Source organism: Chiroxiphia lanceolata, chromosome 8 (genome assembly GCF_009829145.1).
Source record: "Chiroxiphia lanceolata isolate bChiLan1 chromosome 8, bChiLan1.pri, whole genome shotgun sequence".
NCBI classification, from domain to species: Eukaryota; Metazoa; Chordata; class Aves; order Passeriformes; family Pipridae; genus Chiroxiphia; species Chiroxiphia lanceolata.
This window is the reverse complement of record NC_045644.1, coordinates 25,418,820-25,433,109: the sequence shown is the minus strand read 5'-3', so window position 1 is coordinate 25,433,109 and position 14,290 is coordinate 25,418,820. Positions and strand designations below refer to the sequence as shown.

Here is a 14,290-nt window from a genome sequence, read left to right as displayed (position 1 = left end):
CTAACAACTGTATTTTGTAAAAGCATAGTGAAAGATGTAATTACAAGTCCAGTATTTCTAATTTGAGAGTTATAGCACAAAAAAATCTTGTTGTGCACATAAGATGATTTTAGTAATTTTTTTAAACAGCACTGTTACACCACCTTAACATTTTTTGCATATGTTTCCTATTTATTCTTTAGTTTTTGATTATTTTGTTGGTACCTACCATAGCAGTCATCATTCATGTTTGAATTCCTATGCACTTCTAGAAGTTTTTAGCCATCACTTCCCTGTCAGTGAGTGTTCTCATCTAATTATGTGCTCCTTCTGCTTTTATTATATGGGATCAGATTATTTGCACTCTGATCTGAATCTTCCATCGGACACCTAAAGGAAACTCACTAAGAGATGTTGCCTCTCCCTAGACACCACACTTCTTTTGTGCCATTTTAACTCCATTAAAAAAAGAAATCAGTGTTGCAGTGAAAGAACAGACACTTCAAAACAGAAATCACTGCACCATGTGATGTGATCATAGTACAAATAATCCATAAATGGATTGTTGGTTTAACAAAACCCAGATGAACTGGAGAAGTCTGACCTCCATTCAAGATCAGACAATATTTACTTCTAGTGAAATTAATTATTTCTACTTTCAAACAATCTTGTCAGTATTTCTCTTCATCAATGTGTTGGAATTCATCATCTTTTTTTTTTACTCCTTGCCCTACCATTTGGTAAACCTGTAATTGTAACTTAATAGAAAAAGAGTATCTGGAATATTATTTTAAAAAAATAATGGTCATTTTATCAGCAGGTGAAAATCACTGCTGGTTCCTTAAAATTGAACTATCCTTTTGTCAAGTTACAAGAGCTTCCAAAACTATAAAACCTGTAAATATCTCAGCCCATGTCTAAAACAGCCAGGGCCACATTTCCCTGGTGAGGGCATGTTATAGAAAGTCTCCATTCACCATAGTATATACAGCATAAAAGCTCATACCAGGTCAAGCCAACCTCCCCTGTTCCACACATGAGCCTAAGCAGCAGAGGACACATTTACAGGAAGCTGAGAATATAGACAAGACACAATAACAACCTTCAAGGGTACTTCCCATCCTCTTGTATGCCCAAGTGAGTATTTCTGCATTCCCTGAGTTTGTCACCAAGCAGATCAACCTTGGTAGAGTCTATTCAATAGCTGAAATCTAACCACCAAGCCTTGCTATGTCTCCTGAATATTGGAAAGTAGGATGCTTATGCCCAGTTTAGGATTAAAAAAATTGAAATCCTTACTTTAGCATTGCTCAATAGTCATTGCAGTGAATTAGGAGTTTGATCTCAATTGCCAGGTCTGCGCTTTTCTCCCGTCCTCATCTCCATAGCTGTATTTCATCTTCCCCAGTTTCTTTCCCAAATCTGTGGACTTCTCATTACTGTAGGGTTTGTCCATGTCTCACAAGGGATGGTTTTGTGCCCAAGTACTCCCATGTAACTGGCTCAGGCAATGATATCAGAGCACTGAAGGTAATATTCTCCACTCTGGGTGGCTCTGGGGTAGCCATTCTAGCACATATGCTGACCCTGTGAATGGCTTGTGCAGCTATGCTCAAATCTTGATTTCCTATCCTTACCTTTCATTAGTGGGTCCCTGGAGAGGAAAGCAGCCACACTTCCCTGCCACCTGCTCTTTGTTCCTGGAGACTCATTTCACTTCAGGAAACTATCCCCTGCCAATTCCCCGCAAGCAATGTCTCAGTTCAGCCCTATGCTCTTAGTCCACATGGGCTATCTGTGAGAACAAGCTTTCAATCTCTCTGGGACAGGAAAAGTTTTCTCAGCAATTTCACAGCTATATGTATACTTTAGAGTGCTCTACAAATACAGCTCTAAATCTCAGCATTTAAGAGAGATAGTAGAGCATGTATTACAAGAAGTAACACAAGGGCATGATAGCAGAGCTGCTGCTATTCATTCCCCAGCTCATCCACAGAGCAGAGAGCTGGGTGGCTCTCACATCTGAGCTGCAAAACTGCTCCTCATCTCAATCAAGCTTTGGATGCATTTTTATTTTCATAACTAAATTGTTCCATTGTGTTCCTCCTTTTGCATTTTCACCGTGTCCTTCAAGAGGCAAACCTCCCCATGGGAGTGCTTACAGGAATGCACAGCACATAAGGCAAAAACTGTAGGCCTGTTGAGCTCAAGCCTTATCAAAGACCAAAAAGCTACCTTGACAAAGCTGCTCTATGGCAATTTCTAAAGTAGTTTCCTGGGTAGTTTCTTTAGCTACTCTAAGCATAAACAGCCATCTCAGATGGGACTTAAACCCACCCCTTATTTTTCCAAGGAATTTGGATTTTGTGGTTGTTTATGCTCCTTCTTACCCTGCTCCAGCAACTAAGCCAATTCTTGTAGTCATTCTCCAGCGTTCTTGGCACTCAAACAGCCCAGATGCCAAGCTCTGAATTCTCATTTTCTTCCCCTGCCTACTATAGCAGCAACATCTGCGCCTGTGGTTACTTCCTGGCTGGCCTCTTATCAAGGCTTCTTCTCCGACTTTGTGGCTGGCTCCAGTGCTGTTTGTGATGACAGCTGTTGCACTGGTGCAGAACCAGCCATCTGGTGACCGACTTGTCCTCTTGGACACTATTTTCTTCCAGCTGTCAGGAATTTATTGTTGGACTGGAAATAATTTGGTATGTAAATACATACTTCATGATATCCAAGTTATTACTTTCATGGGCAATTCAGTGGTCCCATCACAATTCCCTTATCTGAGTGCAACCACAGCCACCTCTCTTCCCTCAGTATGGGGAGGGGGTGGGTATGATCACTCAAGACCAATAAACTTTTCAATAGTTCCAGGCCCACAAGTATGCTCTTTTGGCCCTTTAGATTTAATAAACCCTCCCCAGCATGCCCATACTTGTGTACTCCAGCAATGGCAATACAGTTCACCCCAGACTGCTCCTTTTCTGTACTCTGAAGAGATTTTCACCATTTGCCTCATGCTGTTATCAGTCATTCCTAGCTGGCCTGTCCCAGAGGTACGCTGCTGATGGAGGCTGCTTGCTCCCTCTGAGCATCATGCCTCTTGTCTGCAGCCTCCTTACCACTGCCTCCTGGATCCATAGTGACAGCCAAGGGCCTTGTTAATGTCCCTCTTCCCCCAGGCAGATAGAAAAACAGAGGGTCTGCTGCTCAAGAATGCATGTTGCATTTAATCTTTTTTTCCCTAGTACATAATTTTTTTTATTGGACTAAAAATTTACAAATTTATGATAGCATATGTTTTCTAGCTATGGCTCCTTAAGACTGTTAACCTAACAATTATCCTGCCAGCTATAGTTGTAGAATCTTTTTCTATTCACATCTCTAATCTGACATTTAATAATCTCATTTGCTCCATTAAGACTTGATGTAAGTAAGTCCAGAAAATTATTTTTAGGTGTTTTCTCACATTGGGATTCTAATGTGATCCTTTATCCATCAGTGGTATGATCAAGCTATTCCATTTTACAGCAGAAAAAACTCGATCTTTTAAATACAAACATAAGCAGGCACATTATTCCATTCTGCTTCGTAGTGGAAGCAATTTTCCTCAAGATATCCTGGTGATGTTTTCTCTGATACCTAACACTTCATAAAGGTGAGCTTTTTGTTTTGAGGGGTTTAGATTTTAACTGACTTTTGGGGAATGCAGAGTTCATTCAGTACATGTAGAGCAGAACAGCAATAATTCACAACCAAAAGTTAATTTGCAGGTCAGGAATTGCTATATAAATTTAAATTTAAATTTATTTCAACTTCATTCCCCTGAGGCAATAGCTTTGTTCACCACCACCAAATGTTTTCCTGGTGGAGCTGCAGAAGATTATTTCCACCCTGCAACTACTAGGAGAAAATTAAAGAAAGATGCACAAAAGTGAAGAACGTAGGAGTGCCATTGTGGATTCTTGCATTTCAAGAAAAAAAGGACAACAAAAATTGAACTATTAAACTCTCCATTTAATGTAAAAAAGCATACCCTTCCCCACAGGAGTATAGCAGGATTTACTGTGATTTTATAAGCTCCATTTCACCTCTTTCTAAGGAGAGGAATTAATTTTTCAGCCAAATAGCCTGTTCCCTTCTCCACACCCTCTCCAAACGCATGGCTGAGTTCTCAGCAGCAGCACAGAGCTCCTGCAGCCTCCTCAGTCATTGGTATAATTCAGGCAATCCCCAAAGCTAATACAGAGTGTGCTGCAGCCCAACCCTGCTGCACCCCTCTTGTGCCAGTGTCCGCTGCTCCTACCACACAGAGCTGATAATTGTCCAGCCTGTGCCAAGGAAGTTCAGCCTTGGTGGGCTCACAGCTCTTTGACTAATGCCCTACACTTTTAGCATGGTATAAGAAAGGCTCCAAGGGTGTAAGATTATTACTTTTAAGTTCTCCACAATTAGTAACAGACAGACAGCAGCAGAACAAGAACACTTGCTACTCAGGGTGATTGGAGGGTTCTTTTTTGCCTCACAAGAAACCCATGAAGAGAAAATGGCAAATGGAGATAAGCTGGGACTTCATGCAGAAGTTGGGTAGAAGTGTTTTTGAGGCACAGACCATGCAAGCACACTGTCAGTTTCGAAGCCTCACCAGAAATGTAGTCTGGGCTCTGCACAGCTCTGTTCCTTCCAGCTGGCCCTTGGCAACCTGCTTTCCTGCCTTTGTAACCCCTCTCTCCCCAGCCTCTGTGTCGTAACACACTGGTAACAATAACATTTCTGAAATCAAAATGTTTTGCAGGCCAAAAAGCTGAGCTCAATCAACGCAGGGGGAAAGCAAACCACGGAGAGCTATTGTTTCTGAAAACCATCCAAAAACTCTTGGCGCTTCAAGGCATTCCCAATGTCCTTTGCACTATTTCCAGGAAAAATGATTCCCAAGGCCTTGCATATTAAAAAAGAAATCTGGCTTATATCAATAAACATGATAACTGCTGTATTTTTTCTCTTTAATCAGAACACAGCTAGCATGTAGAAGCAGTCAGAGCTGAGTCAAATAGCCTGTTTTAAGTGTAGCATTTCAAAACTCTCATTCTCTGTTGAGGAGTGTAAATTAACTCCTGGGACTCCTGAACCTGGGCTTTGACTACATTTATGTCACGCAAATTCTTGAAGAAAATTTGTGGGCTGATGTTGGTGGAGTAAGTGGTGGATAAGGCAGAAAGGCAGTTTTTCTGACCAAATAAAACTTACTGAACTCACTGTGCTATGGCAAAAGCAGTACCTGCACCAGTAGTTGGTCTGCAAGCCTAGAAACTGGATTGCTGGTTCTGATCTCAAATCCCAACATGCTGACATCCAACAAGTCATTCAAAGCTCAGTGGGGTTGCAGGAGGAGGTTAAAGGATTTGGAGAAGATGAGAAGTCCGTCTACATTCCTGACACAGGAAATCCAATTTCAATTCAAATGTAAATGAAGTTAGACTCCACATATCTGGTCCAGAACAGTATCATGGTTAAAAACATTCAATCAGAAACAAACCATTGGCAATCACCACAGAATCACTGCTATATATTGTTTTAGTATTGTTATTGCACAACACCAACTGTGCGATATAATAAGAGTATTGCACTTATAATCCAATACAATCAAGCAAGAACTTACAGACATCCCTTATTCAGGATAATAAAATACATTCTCTCATTTTAGCTATTCAGAGAGCTGAGAAACCCTTCTACTCACTAGTTTATAGCTGTTCTTGCAGTGTTACATAGCAAAAAAAAAAAAAAGCTTTAAATGTCCCTGTTCCTATCCACTGGGTCTCAGGTAGGTGGCTTGATGAAGAACTTATAAATGAAATCTTAGATGATCAGGTGTAATTAAGGAAAAGGAAATAAAGGATAGAAAAGGAAATAAAGGATAGTCTTTAGGATAAGCAAACGTGTTAAGAAATAAGTGGCCCAAATTGTATAAGCTATATCTACCCACCGCTTGCTCCAAGAATCCTATTCTGAAGATATAAGCAAGAGTCTAGTATCCCTATGAAAACAGTGAGAAGCTTATGGCTAGTTTTCAGATTTCACACCACATGGTGTCTGTACCACAGTCTCATAGAACAGCCACTTCATGGGAAAGCACTGTGTCATGAAACAATCTTTGGGGCACATTTCATGAAAACAGATAAATTATGGGTTAGGGAATTTTGTTTTGGGAGTTTTTTCCAAGCAAATGGTGCACTTTATGAAATTCTATCTCATGTCTCTGTCACCTCTCTACCTATTACACTTTCCAATATTTCCAGATTTCTAAAAATAAAATTAACTTTATTGCAATATTCAACATGGGTATTTTATTTTCAGAATGACTGTAAAGCCTTTTTCATGCCATGGAAAATGAAAGAACAAAGATCTACTAACAAAAAAACCAGTTTAATTTCCTCCAACCCTGTGATTTCACAAATATTATTAAAAGTACATAATCAATCCATTAGTCAAGGTCAGAGCAAAGGATTATGTCACGAGGTTAGATTTTGTTTTGTTTTAGTTTGAGTTGGGGTTTTTTGATTAACAGCTCTGCAGCTGCTCTACTTCAAAAATTTTGGCCTCAAAAACATGTAACCAAGTATTGGGGAAACTCCATTTATCTGTGAAGTATCTGTGCGTGGATAAGACAGGTTTCTTGATATAGCAGCTAATCCCAACATTGGCAATCCCTGTTGGCGTTGCTGGGTAATGGGATTCCCATGCCTGAGGTGTTAAAGCCTTTGGGACATCTCAGTTACTAGAGCTAAGAGAATAAGCTCTTTTCTGTTATTGCTTGTATAAAGTCCCCAATTCAGTATTTTCATAATTTGTCTACAACAAAGTTAACACCACCTTTATGAAAAATGACATTAAGTTGTGAGGCCACTCTGAACCAATGTAGAGCTGAAGGGCTGAAAAAAACACTCCAGCCCTTCAGGAAAGAAATATGGTACCTTTTTAATGACTAGGAGAAAGCTCAGTTTAGTGTAAAAGCAGATTTCACATGCATAATAAAGAGTAACAGTGACAAAACCTTGGATTTAATCTCATTTCCCTCCCTCCACTGCAGAGACCCCTGGAAAAGCCGGATGGGCTGGATGTTTCTGATCAGAGCAAAGAGCATCCTCAGCATCTGTGTGAGAAGTGCAAAGTTTTGGGCTACTACTGCCGCCGTGTGCAATAAACCTTCCAAGTGGCCTCCTCCCATCCCCATCATCCTTAAAGATTCTCTGGCAGCATGCGATCCACAGCAACACAACAAATCAAGATAAAAGCTAAAATAATTGCCAATATTGCCTATCTAATAATATGCCTTACTATTAATAGAATGTAACATTTCTCCTGTGCATGTGCACACGTGCAACAGGTATTTACGGGACTATGATTTGTACACATATATATGTAAATGTATATATATATATGTACACACACATATATAAAGTGTTATTGATGGTGTTCACAACAGAACTACAGTTACAGGTTCTGCTGATTGTTTACACAGACCCTCTATCACAGTCAGGTGAAATGAAGTACTATTCAAAAGGCAAGGTATAATATTCACAAGGAATATATGTTTTATGTATGGCTTTTGCAGAGGTTCAATAACTGTGGGGCCACTAATTCCAAGCACTCACCCACAACATCAACACTGTTCTTATTATATGACAAGACAAAGGAAGATGAAACAAGCCACAGCATAAAAGGAGAATTATTGTTTTCCCAGTTTTAGAAAGTCTTAGAATTTTGTGCTGCTGTTTTCTTGGACTTTTTCTAGTTGTTACCATCTCTTGGGCAAGGCTTAGGCAAAATCATTTTTGCAGAACATGGCAAAAAAAGTGAATAATTGTTTGAGGGTGTGAGTTTGGTAGAAAGGGAATACCATAATGGGACCCAGAGCATTGGGAAGGATTCCAAGAGGTTTTTGGAGGAGAAGAAATTGGCTTGATTGTGCAACAGATCCTTCTCTTGTCATATAATCCCACTGAAATGGTCCCTGTGTGTGCATGGCTTGTTCATTAGGCCACAAACACACTAAATTTTCTATGAACAAGGGGATAAGAATACTTAAAACTGTCTCTAAAACCCTTAATTGAAAGATTAGCCAAACTTACTATTTATAGTAGTTTTAAAGCCACTTTTTGGAAATACTTTTTCCTGTTTACTACCATAGAAATTTGTTATAATATGAAACTTGTTAGCCATAGGGGTGTTTTGAGGCATGGAAAAACTGTATAACCCTCCCTCTTTTTGTCTTCCTGAAGCACCTACACAGCTGAGGAGAAATGTAGGAGTTATATTTTGTTGTCCCATTTCAGGTAGAACCTTGTGCAGGGGCATCCTGCTGCAAAGAAGGATCTCATCAGGGTTTGGCAAATATGAACTGAAAGTACCTTGAGACAGTATCCTCTTTGTATGTCTACATAAGAGTACATTGGCAGAAGGACACAACAAGCAATTCACTTGTAGCATTCACTAAAAAATTACAGGGATAATGTTTGAGATTGGGGGTTCTTTTACATCAACAATTTCTATTTTTATGAAGTTTCCTTTAGAGAGATTGTTTTGTGTGAGTGATACTTAGAGAAAAAATACTTTAAATCGTAAATAACTTGATGTGAACTAAATTTGTTCTGAGGACTAATTCCATAATGCAAAGACAGAGGGGAGTTTATGCCAAGTGATAGCAGGATGTTACCTGTATGTCCAGTCAAGCTCTTATAAAGCAAGTTGAAAACTTACTGCAAGCATTCATATAGGAAATGGGAAGCTCTTTACAAATTTTTTCTAGGGTGAAACTCTGGCCATTTCCCTGCTTTGCTATAAGCAGGGCAGAATTGCATCTGCTTATTGTGGTGGGAGTGGCCTATACATATGTTGCAAATTCATGATTAATGGGCAGGCCAGGCAACACAACCTACTGATCATAACATGGAGCAATGGATAAGCATTCTGACCCCCGGCTTCTGACCACAGCTCTTCCATTAGCTCCCTGATTTTGGGCAAGTCACAAGATCATTCTGGACCTCAGTTCCCCCAGCTGCAAAATGGGCATAATAATACTTTAGTATACCTACCTCACAGGAGAGTTGTGGGGTTTACTTAATATCTCTAAGTATTTTGGCATCACTGGATGAAAAGTGCTATGTAATGCTAAAATAGTATTAACTAAATTAATTACTTGGAAACTACTTTTGCCCAGTTGGCAATTCCACCAACTAAAATAGCTGCAAATTATATTATTGAAAGTAACACTAATAAACAGTTTAGTTGCCTCAGTGAAGACATGCAATTTTAGCATTTTCAAATGCAAACGCATTCTTTTGCACAGATTCACAGATTACCTTAGAGACAAATTCTCTCAACAAAGATACTAATCTGTCTATACAAGTAAGAATAAGAAAATACACAAGCAAATCTAGGGGTGGATTTTCTAAGCTTGACCTCTAGGATTAATCTCAATAGTTTGTTTCAAGCATGAGTAATTTTGAAAGAGCAGCATTCTAAACCAGATCTATTTTTTCCTCTTGAGCACTTAATAGTACATGAACAAAAAAAAAAAAACAAAAAGAAAAATCATCTTGATGATTCACATCCAGCTAAAGGACGTGTAGAGAAACTCCCTTAGATGAAGGGAAAATGTTCTGGTTTTTTTCTCCTTGAAACTAAGATGTTGCTATCAAATGTTTTGTTCTGTATTGAAATAGTTTCCATGTTATGATAACCACTAGATCAGTAAAATAGCACAACCCTTGATATAGCTGTATCAATGTATCTTACACCACCAGGTTTGACAAAAAGCTGACTAAAAGATACCATTATAAGTAAGTGCTGGTATTTTCATGACAGTGCCCTGCTAAAAATTTTTTATCCACATTCAACACTGCAAGGCAATGCCTTAAGCTTATGGATTTTTAGATTCTACTAAAAATACACATGATCTACTTTAACACAGTTAATGCCTATAGGTGTAGCATAATAACTCTTAAGAGCATAGTTACAAGAGTTCAGTATTTATATCACTGATACGTTCTTAGTCAGAAGACATATAAAGTATTTAAGCAATACTTAGCATATTTGTAATAAAGAGAACAGATTTTCCCCTGCACTAACGTTGGGGAAAAGTAAATAAGGAACACAGTGTGAGGAAGAGCAAAAGCAACACTGCCGTGGTTTGTACTGCCTAAGTCGGAGAGCGCGGATCCCTCCCGGAGCGGGATGCAGATGTGATCAGGCCTTGGGCACCTCCCTGCACAGGGCTGAAACCTCTCTCCTTAACAAGCTGGTGCCTGGGAAAGGCAGGAACACCAAGCTCATGCAAGGGGAGCATTCCTCTGTCCCTCCCTGCATGAGGTTTGCTCATAGGATTGCAGCACTGGGCCCGGGGCATTTGCTCCACACTCAAATCTGTGTAGTTTGTGAGTTGCTGGAAAAATACATCTGCATAAGTCATGGATAACAGCTTATGACCTACTGGCTTTTAGCTAATGGCACAGAAGGGACATTTCTGAATTTTCTGAATTTCAAAGGGGAAAAAAATTGATTACAAAATGTAGATCTCTTCTATTCCCTCCCTCCCTTCAAAGGTAATTCACCTATAGATGTAACTAACTTTCCAAAACATAAAAATTCAGATTTTTAACAGGAAAAAAAAGGAGTTGATTTCTCTTAAGTTTTCATGAATGCTTCCTGATGTTCTCTTTAACTAGTTCTACATTTAGAACATCAGCTAGCAATCCTTGAAGGCATTTGTAGACAGTCTTAGCAGAGGTGAAGCAAGCATCGGTAAAGAATTTTAAACCAAAACAGGCCTCCCTAAATTGCATATTCTTTAGGGATGTACCTGAGAGCAATCTGGCTCTATGCATTCATTTGGCAAACTGGATTTTTAACCTCAGATGCTTGCTGTTGACAGCCTACCAATCCATCCAGCACACACTTTTTTTTTTTTAAATTTCACCCCTTTTTAGAGATTTTTTCAACTTTCATTTATTTCTTTAAAATAAAAAAAAAAAAAAAAAAGAGACAAAGAAACAAAATGACAATTTGTTTCATGAGTTGGTCAGAACATTTCACATTGAATTGTCCTTGGCATTGGCACTGCTCTGGAGAAAAGTACCAGTAATCTGAAATGTGTGTTGTAGGTTAGCTGCTTTAACTTGATGAGGCTCCAAATGAAGTTGTTACAAATACTTCATTTAATGGTCATGAAGAAAAATCCCTGTAGTTTAAAGGATGGGCCCGTTTTAGCCAGTTTCTACTGCTGCTACCACAGACAGCCACACAAGCAAATGATGCCACACAAGCAAAGTTTGAGGCCTTTTTGTCTCAAAGTTGCTTTTTGATTTCAGATAAATACACAAGAGTATATATTATTTCTGAAAATAGGTGTATTTTGAAGTTCCCCATTATATGGGACTTAGTTTTTAAACTAAAAATGTGAAGTTACGTGTGTCTGAGAGAAGCCTTATACCTAGAAGTATTATCTACGTTTTACCTTTTTGTATAACGTGAAATTTAGATTATACATGGGTTACATACTGTGACACTCTAGTTTGGGGTTTTTTTTAAAAAAAACTACTTAAAAGATCAAAAGTTAACAGCTTCTGCAAATGTCAGACTTCCTAGATTAGTGCTCTTTGTCCTGAAGTCACACAGAAGATTTTTTTTTTTCCTAGTATGGATCCTGAGAGTTGTCTACTGAACAGTATGAAATAAATCATCAACATGTGTTTTTCAAGTTAAGTAGATTGACATATATTTTCCACTTGCCTTTGCCAACATATTTTAAAATGAGATGGAACTATCCCCATACAAAAATCATTCTGTCAGATATCACTCCACTCCCGACTGGGCTTCAACCCGTATCTCTTTCCTATCTGCAAAACCAGTGCTGTCCATTCAGTTTGTTGTATCACTCAAGTGCTCAGAGGGCTGTTTGAGATCTTAGATATAGGGATGATGGATTGTGTTTCTAGGATGAATTTCAAAGGGACAATCGTGTGCAGTTACTAGCTATAGATGATTGATATAAATGTTTACCCCTGTATGAAGTATTTTACAGTTTTACTTGCAGATGTGTATTTATCTTGAGTTATACTTGACATAGAGTTTCTTTCAATTTTTTTTTTTTAATCCTATGTGTGTATTTTGGAAACCTTTTTAGATGTTAAAATTTTTGAATGGTTACAAATATTTCTTATAATACTGAATTGTTATCTTATCTGGAAACTCTTTGCAGTAACTTTTTTGTATATATTTGAGGGCCTTTTTAAAAAAGTATTGTTTGTTTTTTGGGCAAAGTTTTTAAAATTTGGAAGCTTTCAGAAGGGCCTTTCTCTCAACTAGGATACTAACAGAGGTAAGAGTTTTCTTAAATATTTTGCAGTATTTTGCAGAACTAAGGATGTATCCTCAAGAAAATATTTATGGAAATAATTTACTTTTTTTTTTTACAATGCTTTTGTCTGTATAAAGTATGCAACAGAACTACATTAAGAAGGAAATATTGTCTACATAAAATATTATATGAAAGTTGGTACATAATTCTGACAAAAAAACCTTGCAATTCTTTAAGCCATATTGTTTTTGTTATCCTTGGATGAAAATATCAGTATTAAGTAACCAGTATATTATTCAAGTGCTTAGACTTATATGAAAATGCTTATACAGTTTATTTATGTATTTGGGGAAGGATTGCTAGAAGAGCTATCACTAGACATGTAGCAAGTGAGGAGCAAATAACAGTAAACTGTCACTTTATGGCCTTGTGAGAGACACAAAAAACACTGAAAGCAACGCAGAGACACAGCTTTCAGAAACTCCGAAGCACAAGTGTTGGGTTTCAAATGGTGGTTCTTTCCTTTCCCATAACCAGAGGGGAAGAAAGTTGGTTGGGACACTGTTTAACTTGACTTTCACAACTCTTTGCAAACTGTGAGCTCAGCTATGCAGTATCGGCTACAGCAATAATATCAATCAAAGGGTGTAAGAAGAAAAAGATTGAAGTAGATTATTGTAGGGGTTTATGTTTATTTTAATTAGAACTCATAGCAATATAGAATATGCATGTGCACGTATTCGAAGCATTTTACACTTTACATTTCATGTAGTTTGATTATATTATGAAGGATTGAGTTTTTAGTTTGATATTTTACCATGCTAAAATGGGAGGTCTGCCCAACCCTGTACTGGATTCTTGTTTTCTTTAAAAGGTTATTTAGTACAGCACTCACTGCATTGTCTAATAGTGCTAAAACTAACACTATCTTATGAATTTCTTCAGCTTTAAAAAAATTAACCTAATGATTATTACATTTGTTTAGCTGTACCCACTGACCTTGTCAGATTCAGTTGGCAACTTGTGTAATTTCTTTTTCTGTAACTGTTAATAAACTTGTACAGCTAAAACAAACAAACAAAACCAATGGACAAAGGCCTCAGAGGTACCAGTTCTGCTTCAGCAATCAAGATGACAGCTTGCTCATCTGGTGACTGTGTTGCTAAAGAGACTGTAAAACCTCTGTTGTGGATTGTCCATTAAATGGCATTCCGACATGTGCCTTATTTGCTGGATAGTATACAGCTTTCTTCTAGTATTCTAGCAGTTTAATGCTGTATTAAAAGTACTGCAAAAAAATCAGCAAGTGTGGTATGGTTTTCTTGAATGTCTCTTCCTTCAACATTTTACTACCAGCTGCACTGGGCTCCTGGTTATGGACTGGCAGACACAGCCTGGTGCTTGCAGTGCAAACCTGCCCCGGCATAACCGTGACCCAGACCATGGGGAGAAGAGTTTCTCCACTGCAGGGAGTCCCTGTGCTGCAACAAGCCTGGTCCCATCCAGGGTGAGGGCTCTTCACTGCCAGTGGGACAGCTTGGGTTAATGGTGCCAGCTCTTAGTTTTTAGCAGCCTGGTGTTGTCTAGCATTATTCTTAAGGAAAAACCTTCTATAATCAAAGTATACCTGTAGCCTTTAGTTGGATAGGAAAGCTTAGGTGCCAGAAAGTTACTATAATGAAAAATAACATCATTCTTGGTGAACAGCACAAGTTGGCAAGAACTAGACCTATTGAATGCTTGTTGCTTATTAGCAATGCACTTCTCACGTCCCCAGTCGAAGTTCAGTGACAAGCAGTTTTTCTACTGAGACTGCTAATATTGTAGCTCTTGAAAGTTAAAATAAGGGTGTCATGAAATTAACTTTGGAATTTAGGTATCCTGCCTCTAACATAAGAAATCCCCTTCATTTAAAACAAGCAGAAAATCTTTACTAGACACACCAGCACACAGTTCTTC

General features: G+C 38.4%; 1 protein-coding gene across 1 annotated transcript in view; it reads left to right on the top strand.

Annotated features, from left to right (window-relative positions):
• ZCCHC24 (zinc finger CCHC-type containing 24) overlaps nucleotides 1-13,633 on the top strand; it is a 109,455-nt gene extending 95,822 nt beyond the window's left edge. The window contains exon 4 of the mRNA XM_032694413.1: nucleotides 7,064-13,633. Within this exon, the coding sequence (XP_032550304.1) occupies nucleotides 7,064-7,177 (114 nt within the window). The 3' untranslated portion in view covers nucleotides 7,178-13,633. The remainder of the gene's footprint in view (nucleotides 1-7,063) is intronic.
• The last annotated feature ends 657 nt before the right edge of the window (nucleotides 13,634-14,290 follow it).